This window comes from Leucoraja erinacea, chromosome 6 (assembly GCF_028641065.1).
Source record: "Leucoraja erinacea ecotype New England chromosome 6, Leri_hhj_1, whole genome shotgun sequence".
Taxonomy (NCBI): Eukaryota; Metazoa; Chordata; class Chondrichthyes; order Rajiformes; family Rajidae; genus Leucoraja; species Leucoraja erinaceus.
The window spans coordinates 15828583-15845000 of NC_073382.1; the positions used below are offsets into that span (position 1 = coordinate 15828583).

The window sequence follows — 16418 nt, forward strand, 5'->3', positions numbered from 1 at the left end:
ATGGTATTGAAAGCCGAGCCGTAGTCAATAAACAACAGCCTGTCGTAAGTGTTTTTATTGGTCCAGTGCAGAGTGGAGAGCCAGTGAGATCGCATCCTCCGTGGACCTATTGTGACGGTCGGCAAACTGAAGTGGGTCGAGGTTCTTATTGAGGTAGTAGTTGATATGCCCTATAACCAACCTCTCAAAGCACTTCATCACCACGGATGTTAGTGCCATTGATCGATAGTGCCATTGATCGATAGGCATTGAGGCACGTCACCTTGCTCTTCTGGGGCACCGGTATTATTGATGCCCCCTTAAAGCAGGAGGGAACCTCAGACCTCAGCAGTGAGAGATTGAAAATGTCTGCAAAACCCCCAGCCAGTTGGTCCGCACAGGTTTTGAGAACTTGACAGGGTATACCAGGCACTTTCCGAGGGTTCACCCCGCTGAAGGATCTTCTGACGTCGGCCTCTGCGACTGTGACTGTAATTCCATCAGGGCGAAGATAGACACAAAAACCTGCAGTGAAGAAGGGTCTCGACCCGAAATATCACCCATTCCTTCTCTCCAGAAATGCTGCCTGTCCCGCTGAGTTATAGCTTTTTGTGTCTAATTTCTCCAGATGATCCGGTTTCCTCCCACATTCCAAAGACGTACAAGGGGTTGGACAGGCTAGATGCAGGAAGATTGTTTCCGATGTTGGGGAAGTCCAGGACAAGGGGTCACAGCTTAAGGATAAGGGGGAAATCCTTTAAAACCGAGATGAGGAGAACTTTTTTCACACAGAGAGTGGTGAATCTCTGGAACTCTCTGCCACAGCGGGTAGTTGAGGCCAGTTCATTGGCTATATTTAAGAGGGAGTTAGATGTGGCCCTTATGGCCAAGGGGATCAGAGGGTATGGAGAAAAGGCAGGTACGGGATACTGAGTTGGATGATCAGCCATGATCATATTAAATGGCGGTGCAGGCTCGAAGGGCCGAATGGCCTACTCCTGCACCTAATTTCTATGTTTCTATGTTTCTATGTTTCTATGTTTCTATGTACAGGTTTGTTAGGTTAATTGGCTTCTGTAAATTGCCCCTAGTAAGTAGGAAATAAAACTCGGGTGATTGATAGTCAACATCGACTTGGTGGGGCGAAGGGCCTATTTCTATGCTGTATCTCTATTAAACTAAAAACCCCCATGTTATTTTTGTACATTGCCTATGTTGTGAGGGCGGAAATCTTTTTGTTTTGCAGAGAAACTCAGCATTGAACACCCAATTGTAGCTACCCTGGAGAATATAATGGTCAGTTGCCTTTGACATCACTGAGTTTTTAAGAAGGAACTGCAGATGCTGGAAAATCAAAGGTAGACAAAAGTGCTGGAGAAACTCAGCGGGTGCAGCAGCATCTATGGAGCAAAGGAAATAGGCAATCTGAAGAAGGATTTCGGCCCGAAACGTTGCCTATTTCCTTCGCTCCATACATGCTGCTGCACCCGCTGAGTTTCTCCAGCATTTTTGTCTACCTTCGACATCACTGGCACAGGTTGCCTAACACTGGCAACACAAGAGGTCGCTGTTCCATGACGAGCAACTCAAAATACACCCCAGATTTCCCAGATTTTGAAAATACATTCTCTCCCCTCAATTTTCTTTTGGTCAAAACTGCCTTGGTTTGTTGTAATCAGCAAACATTTTAGCATTTATTTTCATACGTTGATTAATATATCAGAGTTGCAGCATTAACATTGGGATGTGTTCTTTCGGTATATTAAAACTAATATTTGACAAATTCTTATTAAAACAAGTACAAGATCAGGAAGATTTAAGTTGTGCTTCATGGAAGTTGTCCACAATCACAATCACAATCATTCGCGCCATTTATACTGTTACTGGGTAAATTACTTGAAAAATCAATTGGAAACTTTACCCCACGGAATTTTTAAAAGATTGAAAAAACTGAGCAGGGTACCCACACACTCTTGTAAAGATCTATTAAATGTCCTAATTCCAAACTGTTGTGTTAACATACATTACTGAATCTATTCAGTTTCGAACCAGCTTCCATGAGAAGCCTGAAAGGCTTCAGTTCAACTCCCCCTCCCATTCCGAATCTGACCTCTCTGTCCTGGGCCTCCTCCATGGCCAGAGTGAGCACCACCGGAAATTGTAGGACCAGCACCTCTTATTCCGCTTGGGCAGTCTGCACCCTAGCGGCATAAACATTGAATTCTCCAATTTCCGGTAGCCCTTGCTGTCTCCTCCCCTTCTCAGCTCTCCCTCAGCCCTCGGGCTCCTCCTCTTCCCTTTTCCTTTCTTCTCCCCGCCTCCCCCCACCACCCCCACCCTCCATCAGTCTGAAGAAGGGTTAGTCTACCTTCGATTTTCCAGCATCTGCAGTTCCTTCTTAAAGACTGTAAGAGCCTCCTGACAAAGGGTTCATAGGTTCTGTGGAACAAATCAGCACCAGGTGTGTTAGAGGCTTATGAGAAGACTGGGTTAAACCCACCCATAAATCCGCCAGAGCTAGCAGAAGAAGGCTCTCAATTCATCAACCGGATTGTCAATTGAAGTCTGATCAGTAGGATCAGCTGTAGAGTTGAAAACAGATTTCCTGTGAAGCGGCCCTAATCTTTGCTCATTGATCAAATCCCCAGTTGTTCCAGTATTCAGAGAAACAAAACTACTGGAATAACCTTCAGCACCTTACTAAATGTTTTTTTGTAGTCTGACAGATGGAACTGGTGGGAATGCTATGGTTAACACTGTCTGACTCTCAGTTCAAAGCAAGAGAATGAAGGTGGCTGATAACTCAGCACTAAAGTGGTTAAACTCAGAGGGCAGGTTCCCCAGCCTGAGGATAGAAGATTAAGGGAGGGGAAATTATCTGAAATGTTTTAAACTGAACAAAGAGACCAGGTTGAGAAAAAGAAGCATTTTCCTCTGGTCTGGGGAGTCCAGAGAGCAATGGAGTAGAGTCTAGAGTTTGTTGTTTGGATGTAGTGTCAGGAACACTTCGTCACTCACAGTGTGGTGGTATATGGAACTTTAACCTCCCTACCAAAATATTCCAACACTGAATATTGTCTGAAATGTCTTTCAATGGACATTTATTCATGGAGAGGAATGTAGAAGATAACAGCTTTTGTACCAGGTTGCTCACAAAGTGGAATATCACTTTGGGAATATTATCTTCTCATTTAGACACTGCTGGTAAGATTTCCAGAGCTAACATGATGTTTCTTTTGCACTCAATGGGAAAATAAACTGTTCTACACTCATCTGATGGCTGAGATCCAAGCTGTGACCGGGCAGGTGAAAAGAGTGCAGGAGATCCAGCAAGTCAAAGATCACTATGACATAAATGGCTTCTTCAGCATTATTAAGATGTTTGCAAGCCAAATACCCAATATCCTGCCCTGCTGAAGTCCAAAACCAGAAGAACCCTGGTGCAACATTGAGAATCAGGGTGGTCAAGGTGGAGAAGCAGTAGAGATGTTGCCTTGCAGTGAATGCAGTGCCGGAGACCCGGGTTCAATCGTGATTACAGGTGCTGTCTGTATGGAGTTTGTACGTTCTCTCTGGGATCTGCGTGGGTTTTCTCCAAGATCTTTGGTTTCCTCACACACTCCAAAGGCGTACAGGTTTGTAGGTTAATTGGCTTGGTAAATGTAAAAATTGTCGCTAGTGGGTGTAGGATAGTGTTAATGTGTGGGGATCGCTGGTCGGCGCCGACCCGGTGGGCCTGCTTCCGCGCTGTATCTCTAAACTAAACTAAACTAAACTAGTCAGCTACTCAAGGAAGATCTGAGCTGAAGCCATGATCCATGGTATGAGCATTGAATGATCCAATTTCAGGTAAACTGTTACTTTTCCGCTCCCACCAGTCCATGAGGGATGCAATTACGACAACTATCTCCCTCTGGTGGTAGAACTAATACTTGCATTTAAATGGCAAATTGTGCACAGAGAGTTCAGTTCAGTTTTATTTGTCATATGTAAGTTAACACAGGGTCAACGGAACAATGAAATGTGTTTGACAAGACAACGGGTCACCTCAGCAATGATATTACAAGGATAAAAATAAGATAAAATAAGATAAGTTAAAAGTGACATTGGTAGGTAAAAGACAATAATAAATAAAATAATCAACATATATGATGTGTTTATGAGTTCAGAAGCCTGATGGCCTGATGGTAAAAACTGTTCTTAAGTCTGGTGGTACATGCAGCCATGCTCCTGTATCGTCTGCCTGGCGGTAACAAGGAGAACAGTCTGCGTGCTGGGTGGCTGTGGTCCTTGATGATGCTGTGTCCCTTCTGCAGGCACCGCCTGTGAAAAATGTCCTGAATGGCCAGGAGACAGTTGCCAATGATGTGCTGTGCCGCCTTCATCACTCTCTGTAGTGATTTGCGGCTGTGGGCAGAACAGTTCCCGTACCAGACTGTGATGCAGCCCGTCAGCAGACTCTCGATGGTGCAACTGTAGAAGTTTGTGAGGATGCTGGCGTTCATGCCAAACCCAGTCTTCTCAGGAAAAAGAGCTGCTGGCGGGCTTTCTTAGTTATTGTGTCCGTGTGCAGTGTCCAAGAGAGGACCTCAGTGATGTGCACACCGAGGAACTTGAAGCTGCTGACCCTTTCAACCTCAGCATCACCAATGTGGATGGGGAGGTGACCACTCCCCTGCTGTCTCCTGTAGTCCACGATCATCGCTTTAGTTTTGCTGACATTGAGAGAGAGGTTATTTTCCTGGCACCAGCTGTTTAGTGCCCTTACCTCCTCTATATAGGCCATCTCATTATTGTCTGTGATGAGGCCCAGGATGGTCGTGTCGTCAGCAAACTTTAAGGTGATGTTGGAGCTGTACTTAGCAGTACAGTCGTGCGTGAACAGGGAGTACAGAAGAGGACTGAGCACACAGCCCTGTGGGGTGCGCCTGTGTTGAGGATCAGTGAGGAAGAGGTGTGGCTGCCAATTCTCACCACCTGGGGCCTGCCCGTCAGGAAGTCGAATATCCAGCTGCAGATGGAGGTCTCCAGTCCAAGATCTAGGAGCTTGGGGACGGGTTTTGAGGGAATTATAGTGTTGAATGCTGAGCTGTAGTCAATGAAGAGCATTCTCACATATGTATTCCCTTTGTCCAGGTGGGTGAGCACAGTGTGAGGTGCCATGGCGATGGCATAATCCGTGGCCCTGTTTGGTCTATACGCAAACTGAAGAGGGTCCAAGGTGTCAGGGAGAGAGGAGCAGATGTGAGTTTTGACTAGTCACTCGAAGCACTTCATGATGACTGATGTCAGTGTGACAGGACGGTAGTCATTTAAACAGGAGATTAATGGTTTCTTTGGACAGGAAAAATGATGGATGTTTTGAAAGGGAGTGGGAAACACAGACTGACTCAGGGAGAGGTTGAAGATGTTGGTGAACACCTCTGCCAGTTGATCAGGACTTTTTTATATAATTGTTATGCCTCTGCCGACAAGAAAGAACTGAGTCTGGGTTAATTCCAATTGTCGGCTCAGTTGCTGCATTTTCCAGTACATCGTTGCTCATGCGTTTTTTTTAATAGAAAGAAACAGAACAAGGTCCTTTCCATTAACACGATCAAATATTAAACAGTAGTTTGGGATATTGATTTTTTTTTTTAAAGGGCAACTGCGAATGATGAAAGAACTAAGAGAGAAACACAATCACATAAAACCTGCTGGGTCATTGGACATGAGGGAGAGCATGTCCACTGAGGAATTATGAAACAAAACATACATCAAGAAAGACAGGAAGAATGTCTTCGTGATCCCGGATATCTCAAAATACTTTACAATCAATTAAGTACTTTTTAAGCAAATCCCCCCTGCAGCCACATTGCACACAGCTGACAGGTGATGTTTACCCTGTTCTCTGGCTGCACATGAGGAAGTGAAAATTCTATTGAACCCACCATTTGTTAGAGCTATATGTAGGAAGGAACTGCAGATGCTGGTGTATATAGAAAATAGACATAAAGTGCTGGAGTAACTCAGCGGTCAGGCAGCATCTCTGGAGAAAAAGGCCGGTGTGAATGAGGGCTCTGACCTGAAACATCACCCATCCTTTTTCTCTAGTGATGCTGCCTGACCCGCTTAGTTACTCCAGCGCTTTGTGTCTATTTTTCAGAGCAATATCTGTGATAGTACCTGTTTTTTTAGAGCAGGTACTATCACAACATTTAAGAAAGATTGAGACAGGTACATGAATAGGATGGGTTTGGAGGGATATGGGCCAAATGCAGGCAGGTGAGACTAGTGTAGATGGGGCGATTTAGGCAGTGTGGGCAAGTTGGGGCGAAGGGCATGTTTTCATGCTGTATTACTCTGTTTCCATGACTCTGTTGACCCTTCATTTCATACATGTTGTTCATTTTTCTCTTTGACTTCCTCCAGTGACTGGATGACCTCTGCAACTTACCCATATGACAACGGCTTTATCCTATCCAAGCTATTTCTGTTATTTTGTCCATCCCTCCATCACTTTCTCTGCAGCTTAAAACTAAGTTTAATTTAGTTTGTTATTGTAAGTGTGCTGAGATACAGCGGCAAGCTTTTGTTTGTGTGTTATCCAGTCGAAGGAAAGACAATGCATTAATACAATCAAGCTGAAGATAGACTCAAAATGCTGGAGTAACTCAGCGGGACAGGCCCATCTCTGGAGAGGAGGAATGGGTGGAGACCCTTTCAGGTGGAGACCATTCTTCAGACTTGATCTAAATTCTGAAGAAGGCCAGGTTTGAAGAAGGGTCTTGACCCAGAAACATCACCCATTCCTTGTAAACCAGCATCTGCAGTTCCTTCCTACACAATACTCCAAGTGTGGACTGGCCAGTGCATTATAAAGCTTCAGCATTATAACCCTGTTTTTATATTCTAGTCCTCTCAAAATAAATGCTTTGCATGCTGGTCCCAGAAGAGGATTTGCTATCATCCATTACAATTGTTCCACTTTTTAAAATCTTTATTTCAACAGATATCTTTGCACTAAATGTTGTACCCTTTATCTGTTATGTTTGCACTATGGACAGCTTGATTGTATTGTGTAGGAAGGAACTGCTGGTTTAAACCAAAGATAGATACAAAAACTTAACTAACTCAGCGGGACAGGCAGCTTCTCTGGAAAAAAGGAATAGGTGCCATTTCAGGTCGTAAAGGAGGCAAAAGGGAGAATACGGGAGAAAAGTGGAGTGAATAAAAGGGAAATGTGGGATTCGGGGATAGGAGATGGCCATACGGAAGATGAGAAAGGAGCAGTGGGACTGGGGCAATAATTCAACATGGAAACAGGCTTTTCATCCCCCTGAGTCCATGCTAATCACCAATCACCTGATTACTCTAGGTTACTCTCGTTTGATGTTATCCATATTTGCATCTGTTCCATGCACAATAAGGGTCATTTACAAAGGCCAATTAACCTACAAACCCACATGTGTTTGGTTGTGGGAGGAAACCAGAACTCCCGCCGGCTGATTCTGCCATGACGGCTAACTTTACATATTAAGCCCCGCCTGGCAATTTTACATATTAAGCCCCGCCTGGCAATTTTACATATTAAGCCAAACCTGTTTATTGTTCACAGTAAATCTGCCTGGCGATTTGCAAAGAAAGCTTTGCCTGCTGGCAAAGGACAATAAGGACCGCCTTACTGATTTGCATAGTCAGCCATGCCTGCTGATTGTACATAGTCAATCAGTCCTACGGTTTGTGCATAGATTCAATTTAATTGTCATTTAAACCCCTTGAGGTCCAAACGAAATGCCGTTTCTGCAGCCATACATTACAAACAGTATATATCCATATACATAGCAAGTCATGCCTACCGATTCATATGGTAATTTTGCATGGTCTGCCCAGCCCGCTGATTGGGATAGTAAGGCCCACCTGCTGAGTTTGCATAGTAAGCCCCGCCTGCTGAGTATGCATAGTAAGCTCTGCCTGTTCACGTGCAGATTAAATATTAGGCCCGCCCTACATCTCCCAGCGAACAACATTCTTTGAGTAACGCTGCTTCCGGACCAGCCCATTGATCATTCAACACCTGTCCCTATACCTCCCCCCTCCATCCAGGGATTCCCAACAGACCTTTCAGGTGTGGCAGGGGTTCACTTACTCCTCCTCCAACCTCATCTACTGTACCGCTGTTCTAGGCTCCTATATATCAGCGAGATCTAATGTAGATTGGACGATCGTTTTGCTGAACACCACCGTTCAGTCCGCCTTGGCCTACGCAATCTCCCAGTTGCCAGACACTTTAACTACCCTTCCCATTCTCCCATACTGACCTTTCTGTCCTGGGTCTTCTTCGTTGTCAGAGTGAGGCCAAATGCAAATTGGAAAAACGCCACCTCATATTTTGCTTGGGCATCTGACAACCCAGCAGTATGAATATTGATTTTTCCAACTTCAAATAACCCTTGCTTTCCCGGTCTCCCTGTCGCCCCACCGCCCTAGTTCTCCTTCTAGTTTAATTGCCCTCCTGATTAATTTTACTGATTGTATGCCTCGTTGTCGCCTTACCCTCAGCGAACAACGAACCATTGTACATTTCCTTGACCATCGTCTGCTTTGCTCCTTTCTTTTTACACCTTACATGCTGTGTACCCTTCCATATATCTTGTTTCTCTGACTCTCTGACACCCATTCCTTCTCTCCAGATATGCTGCCTATCTCGCTGAGTTACTCCAGCATTTTGTGTCTATCTTTCAGCTAGTTTCACTGCCATCCAGCTTAATTTCACTGTTTGAATCCACTCGTTCTCACCCTTTCCACAGTTAACAATGATCATCTTTGCTAGCTTTGATTTGTTCTTTTCATACCTTTCATTCATTTGTTCATTGTACCTTTTCATTCATTTGTCATTGTACCTTTTCATACCTTTAGTTTCCCTCTCATCTGACTCTGAAGAAGATTAGATTAGATTCCTTTATTGTCATTCAGACCTTTCGGTCTGAACTAAATTATGTTGCCTGCAGTCATACACAGAACCAATAAAAACAAAACATACAATAAACACAAATTAAACATCCACCACTGTGAGTTCACCAAGCACATCCTCACCGTGATGGAGGCAAAATCTTAGTCTCCGTCTCTTCCCTCCTTGTTCTTCCTCTGCGCTGAGGCGATCGATCCAGGACGGAGATGCCGCCCTCCAGTCCAGTGGACCTCCATGGTGATGTCGCCGCCGCAGAAAGCCGGAACGCCATCTCCGCTCCGAGACAGCCCGCCACAGCATTGCGTAGGCCAAGGTCTCAACCTGAAGCGACACCTATTTCTTCTCTCCTGACATGCTGCCTGACCCGCTGAGTTACTCCAGCATCTTGTGTCTATCTTCAGTGTGAACCAACATCTGTAGTTGCTTCCTACACATACTATTTGAGAAGGGTTTCTGACGTGCTGTGGTGCCAGCTCAGCAGACGCGTAGTCTCGGCGGTTGGCGGGAGGGAGCTGGAGATGAGGAGCGAGGGTCGATAGGGGAGGGTCTGGATCTGGATGTAATACACTGAAAAGCTCTAGGTAGAGCATCTCAGCACTATGATGGTAGTGGGCGTGCTAGTGGAGATGGAGATGCTTTTGGAGTCAGTGCATCTTTGTATGGGTTGATGTTTTGGAGATCTCTGATGCTGGCTGGTGGGGTATTTCAATCCTTTGCTGTCTTGAAGAAAAACGAGTTAGAAAGTGCCAATGAAGTGCCGTGCCAATGAATGAAATAGTTTCCAGGTGAACCGGGGTAATAATTCCAACGCCTTCAAGGTTGGTTGCAGGAAGGGCCCCCAGGGCACAAAGATGGTCGGGCAAGTTGGTCCTCATTAACTGTCCTCAGTCTGAAGAAGGCTTTCGGCCCGAAACGTTGCCTATTTCCTTCCCTCCTTAGATGCTACTGCACCTGCTGAGTTTATCCAGCTTTTTTGTGTACCCTCATTAACTGCTCCAGGTTTTCGTGCGCTCGGGGAGACCAGACTTTGGAATTGGTGCCAAAACATGGTGGTGCCTGCATGTGTAATAGATGTTAAAATTATTTCATTGTGTATTTGCATACATTGTAATACAGATACTAGAGGAGCTTTGGTTGTATATGTGACACATAAAGAACTGTTGATCATTCATGAAACCCGCCCACTGTCCAATGCACCTGTGCCGCCCTCTGGTGGCCGCAGGTCACAGTGCCTCCGGCTGGTGGGGTTGTGGTTAAGCCCCATCTTCCCTCTCTGCAGCCCCTTCTGGTGGCCGGAGGTCGCAGCGCATCCGGCTGCTCCATCTGGAGAGTTTGTGGTTACGGCCCATCTCTCCCTCTATTGCCTGCATCACCCTCTGGCGGTCGGAGATCGCAGCGCATCCGGCGGGATTAAGCCCCGCCCCCCCCCCTTCCCGCCTCTGCGTGCAGCGCCCTCTGTCGGCGGGGCGGGGCGGGGCGGGGCGGGCCCTGCGTGTGACGAAGCGACGCGGCCCCGGCTTGTCAAGATGGCGGCGGCCGAGTGAGGCGAGCGGCGCCGCGCTCCCTCTCCCGGTCCTTGAGCCCGAGCGCTCCGTATCCCGCCGCAGGTGGGGCGGCCCGCTTGTCTTCCTGCTCGTACTCGCGATCACGGTCACGGTCAGGCGAGGCGGGGTGGGTGGGGTGGATGCGCGGCAGCGGGCAGCGGGCACCGGGCCCCACCCGGAAACACGCCGACCCGGGGGCCGAGGGTCAAGGGCTGGGCAGGCGGATGGGGCGCCCCCCAGACTGAGGGCACGTCCCAGGGCAGAGGCTCCCCACGGTAACCGGGTCTGTCCCGGCTCCCACAGGGTGAGCACTTGCCTCTGGACCACAAGTGGGGGTATCACCAGAGAAGAGGGGTCCACTTCCCGAGGTTGTATCACCCTGTGACTCAAGGGAGAAAGGTTCACTCCAGACCCCCAGGGAGATGAGGAGGGGAGCTAAAGGAAAAATGAAGTTCAATCTGGGACTCTGAGGTGGCATCGTCTTCCTACCCCCAGGGAAAGTGGGTTCACCCTCGGGCCCTGATGCGGTCTTTCCATAGGACGCAAGCATGTGATCTTGTCCGTGGACCTCAAGGTTGGTTAGGGCTTGGACCCCGATTTGGGTTGTAGGAGTTAGGAGTGTTTTACTGTATTGAGGCTGGCCAGATCTCGGATGTAGCGGTTTTGATCTGGGATTCTGGGGGTAAGCGTTTGCACGAATATCCCAGATTCAGGTTCATTTCGGGAGGTGAATGCTTATCCCTGGATAAGCACACGGTTGGTGTTGTAGCCTAACGCTGGGACTTTGAGTTTGGGATCTTGTCACCGGTTCTCAAGGTTTTTACCCGTTTGAAAATGTGTCCCTTGCCTCCTGGCGTGGGATACTGACATGGAACCTTGAGAGTTTGACCCTGAATGACTAGATGTGAGTTTGTCAAAGACCTCAGGATGGTTCTTGCCTTATGACATCAAGGTGTTGGTGTTGTGGTTTCCTGGGACTAGGTTGTCCTAATGCTCTCTCCTTGTATTGCAGGCCCAGTTGTTTGTTTGGTATCAACCCAGGCAGACGAGGTTTCCGCTGTTTATTCAGATCTGTTCCTTGATCCCTGGTCTTTGATGGGTTGTAGGCGGTAGCACCAGCACAAGAAGACCCGCCACTTTCAAACGAGGAGGAATAGCCTGACGCAGGCGGTGGTGCAATGGCACAGTCTCCACTGCAGGGTGCTCTTCCTGGAATACAGGTAATTGATGGCGAAGAACATGTGCCAGGGGTTTGTGACAGTGTTTTGGGTTGAGGACACAAACTTCATCCCCAACCAGGTTGGGAGAGGAGGACATTCATCTCTCCCAACTAGTTCTGCCAGTCAGCATGACTAGTTGGTCAGTGATTGAACTCTGCATACCCACCTTTTCTGCACACACTTTCACATACCCTCTATTAACAAAATTCCCAGAATTATTTTCCAGTTGGCTGTTCCAGATTTCTCCACTGAGTGTGTAGCATTATTTCTAATTTAGCTGTAAGTTTAAGTTTGCCCCAAGCTCTCTAACTAGTGGAAGTGGTTTGCTAGATAATAATTTATATTAAAAAAAGTCAAAGTACAGGAGTAACTCTGCGGGTTAGGCAGCATCTTTGGAGGACATAGATTATTGTTTTTTGGTAATCTAGTATCTGCAGTTCTTTGTGTGTCTAGCTTATATAATCAGTCTTAACAGTGTCCAAGTCTTTAGTCCCCGGCAGAGGACTATTTCAGATCATGCCACTGCAGCAGAAAGGTTTCCAAGCATGAAGTATTTCAATCTTCCTCTGTTTTACTGAAGGCCGAATAAATGTCAAGCTCCTCTGGCTTGTGCTTCTCACCATCCCTTTTGCTGGCATTTAGCAGCACTAAATCAGTGTGATCACAACCATGTCATGTGAGAAGAGCATCTCCCCATTCCAGACCACCACGACTAGGACCACCTTTTTGATTGCATTCTGATGTCTTACTTCATCTTTGCTTCAACTCTCCTGCTGAAACAATCATTCATACCTTTGTTGCTCTGGATTTGGTTATATCACAGCTTTATTAATTAGTCTCCAGGAAACTGGGTGAACAGCAAGATGTGCAGAGTGGGGATAATGGATGATACTCCAGATGGATGATAGGATCAATGCATTCTGAGGCAATTGATGTAATTGAAGATATTACATGGATGTTCGGTCATGTACCCAAATCAGTGAACATGGAAGTGTTAGAATGTGAAGAGATGTTAATGGATTGTGTTAATAGGCAAACTTGCCAAATGAATTTCAATATAGGCAAATGAGAAGTCATGCCCTTTGCACCAAAGAAAAAACAAAACAGATCACTTTCCAGATGGCAAGGACCTGAAAACAAAAGTCGAAAGAACCTTGGGAGCCCATGTACGCAGTTCATTATAAGGTGGTGGACTGATACAGAAATTACAGAGGAATGCTAAAGAGGTGTTGGTCTTTGTATCTTGAGGGGAGGGAGATAAGTGTTATGCTGCAGATCTACAGTGCCCTGATTAGACCCTCTATCAACAGTTCTGTGACAGAATACCTTAAGAAGTATTTATTGACCTCCGTGGGAAAGTAGTATAAACTTACTTGAATGTCAGGAGACTCCAATAGTTACATTACGAGGAGAGATCATGCAAACTTAAGGAAGTGGCTCTAGAAATCGTGGATGCATTAGTGATAATTTTCCAATTTTCTATAGACTCAGGATCAATTCCTGTGGATTGGAGGATAGCTAATGTTATCCCACTTTTTAAGAAAGGTGGAAGAGAAAACAGAATTATAGACCAGTTAGCTTGACATTGGTGATGGGGAAGATGGCTGGAGTCAATTATAAAAGATGAAATAGCGGCACATTTGGATAGCAGTAACAGGATCGGTCCGAGTCAGCATGGATTTACGAAGGGGAAATCACGCTTGACTAATCTTCTGGAATTTTTTGAAGATGTAACTAGGAAAATGGACAATGGAGAGCCAGTGGATGTAGTGTACCTGGACTTTCAGAAAGCATTTGATAATGTCCCACATAGGAGATTAGTGGGCAGAATTAGGGCACATGGTATTGGGGGTAGAGTGCTGACATGGATAGAAAATTTGTTGGCAGACAGGAAACAAAGAGTAGTGATTAATGGGTCCTTTTCAGAATGGCAGGCAGTGACTAGTGGGGTACCGCAAGGCTCGGTCCTGAGACCTCAGCTATTTACAATATATATCAATGATTTGGATGAAGGGATTCAAAGTAACATTAGCAAATTTGCAGATGACACAAAGCTGGGTGGCAGGATGAACTGTGAGGAGAATGCTATGAGAATGCAGGGTGACTTGGACAGGTTGGGGGAGTGGGCAGATGCATGGCAGATGAAGTTTAATGTGGATAAATGTGAGGTTATCCACTTTGGTATAAAAAAAACAGGAAGGCAGATTACTATCTAAATGGTGTCAAGTTGGGAAAAGGGGAAGTACAACGGGATCTGGGGGTCCTTGTTCATCAGTCTATGAAAGTAAGCATGCAGGTACAGCAGGCAGTGAAGAAAGCGAAAGGCATGTTGGCCTTTATAACAAGAGGAGTCGAGTATAGGAGCAAAGAGGTCCTTCTGCAGTTGTACAGGGCCCTAGTGAGACCCCACCTGGAGTATTGTGTGCAGTTTTGGTTCCCTAATTTGAGGAAGAACATTCGTGCTATTGAGGGAGTGCAGCGTCGGTTTACAAGGTTAATTCCCGAGATGGCGGGACTGTCATATGCTGAGAGAATGGAACGGCTGGGCTTGTATACGCTGGAGTTTAGCAGGATGAGAGGGGATCATATTGAAACATATAAGATTGTTCAGGGTTTGGACATGCTAGAGGCAAGAAACATATTCCCGATGTTGGGGGAGTCCAGAACCAGGGGTCACAGTTTAAGAATAAGGGGTAAGCCATTTAGAATGGAGATGAGGAAACACTTTTTCTCACAGAGAGTTGTGAGTCTGTGGAATTCTCTGCCTCAGAAGGCGGTGGAGGCAGGTTCTCTGGATGCTTTCAAGAGAGAGCTAGATAGGGCTCTTAAAGATAGTGGAGTCAGGGGATATGGGGAGAAAGCAGGAACGGGGTACTGATTGGGGATGATCAGCCATTGGAATTTAGAAGACTGGGTATTCAAGATTTTAAAGGGCACTGATCAGGAAAAGAGGGAGCGAGAGAAGGGCACTGATCAGGAAAAGAGGGAGCGAGAGAAGCTATATCAGTTGGCTGAGGACAACATTTGGAATATTGCTACCAATAGTAGCTCGTGTTTAGTTGAATAATAAAGTTGAGAATTATAACCAATGATATCAAGGATTTCAGGAAAATAAGAAGCTAGTTTACAGAGCAGCCATGATTTTGTTAAATGGCAAAACATACTTGGGGAGCTGAGTAACTGGCTCTATTCTTGAGCTTTGCAGTCCAATGGTATTTTGTATGTTTATTATTGTCGTATGTACTGAGATATAGTGAACAACAATCAGTGTTTTGCATGCTTTACAGGTAGGCCATACCATGCATGAATGCAACAGGTAGTGCAAAAGAGAAAATAAACAGACTACAATATATAGTTACAGTGAATGCGGATAAAAAGTGCAAAGGTCGCAACAAGGTAGATTGAGGATACATCCTCACCATTATGAGAAGTCTATTCAAGAATTTGAAAATGATGGGGTAGAAGTTGTTTTTGAATATGGTGGCATGTGCTTTTAGGACCGATGTCCTAACTTACACCAAGTCCTCAAAAAAATGTTGATGTTGTATCTGAAATAAAAACCGAAGTGCTGGAAGGGTCCAGCTAATCAGGCAGCATCTGTGAAGAGAAAAACAGGGTTAATATTGAAACACAAGGAATTGCAGATGCTGGAATCATGAGCAAAATACAACGTGCAGAAGAAACTCGGTGGATATGGCATAGCCTGAAGGCGACATTTCTGGTCCCTTCTACAGACTGATGGTTATCAGTATTCATGGTTGAGATGTTTCCTCAGAACTGGGGACTGAGTACATTTAGAAAAAGGGCATCTCTTGTGTTTCGGTTAATAATTCGGAATGTCTCGATTAGATGGAGACTAAGAGGAAATGAATGAAACAGCTTTGCCTCAAACGATAGAGGATAAATAAGACTTGTTAATGACTGCCAATCTTTCTGGGGGAAGAATAAATTAAGGGAGGACAGAGGAAAGAGGAACAAGAAAACCATGCTGTTATTACGAGACAGAAGGCAGCAGTTGCTGGGAATCTTAAATAAACGAGAATGGTAGAAAGCCTAGGTGATTGGACAGCTATTGTCCACTCTCCAGGCTCTATGATTATGTGAACACTTGGTTTTAGATTTCTCGACCAATTTCACGTTCCTCCATTGTGTCTCTCTCCCTCCCCAACTCCTGAAACATCACATTACCTCAAATTGCCACTTGCTCACTGTCTTTCCCCAAATCCGGACTCCTCGAGCCTGATCGTTCCACAGTTGGTAGAGCAACCATCAATCACTTCAGTTCCGTTTAATTCATTGTCACATACCGAGGTACACTGAAAAGCTTTTGTTGCGAGCTAACCAGTCAGCTAACCCGTTGAAGCCTTTGCTTCAGTCTCTGATATTCCCCCTCTAAGCCTCCTTAAACATTCTCATCAAAATGTATCTCTCTGACTAAGGTTTTGGTCACCTATCTACACATCTCTTGCTTGCTAGTTTCTCCCAGAAAGCTACCTGGTCATTTGCTACCTCAATGTGCTATTTAAGGACAAATTATTACGCAATATCATACAGTGCTGTGAAGGCAAAGGGCTGGAGATTCGTCTGTCAACCGATGAATCGAAGCGAACATTAAGTTTGAAGGGTTTTGAAAGGGTAATTGGTTTGGGACTGATTCCACTACAGACCATGGGAATGACCAGGGGGCAAGATATAAGATCATAGACAAACCTATCTGGAGAAATA

At 45.6% G+C, this 16418-nt stretch overlaps 1 protein-coding gene and 1 long non-coding RNA gene across 2 annotated transcripts in view; one reads left to right on the forward strand and one right to left on the reverse strand.

Moving 5' to 3' along the window:
* LOC129697936 (uncharacterized) overlaps window positions 1–10220 on the reverse strand; it is a 38604-nt gene extending 28384 nt beyond the window's left edge. The window contains exon 1 of the long non-coding RNA XR_008723585.1: window positions 9055–10220. This is a non-coding gene — a long non-coding RNA (uncharacterized LOC129697936). The remainder of the gene's footprint in view (window positions 1–9054) is intronic.
* A 199-nt stretch (window positions 10221–10419) lies between these two features.
* Window positions 10420–16418, forward strand: part of LOC129697937 (serine/threonine-protein kinase 24-like) — a 52890-nt gene continuing 46891 nt past the window's right edge. The window contains 2 exon segments of the mRNA XM_055636673.1: window positions 10420–10536; window positions 11486–11693. Of these exon segments, the coding sequence (XP_055492648.1) occupies window positions 11652–11693 (42 nt within the window). The 5' untranslated portion in view covers window positions 10420–10536; window positions 11486–11651.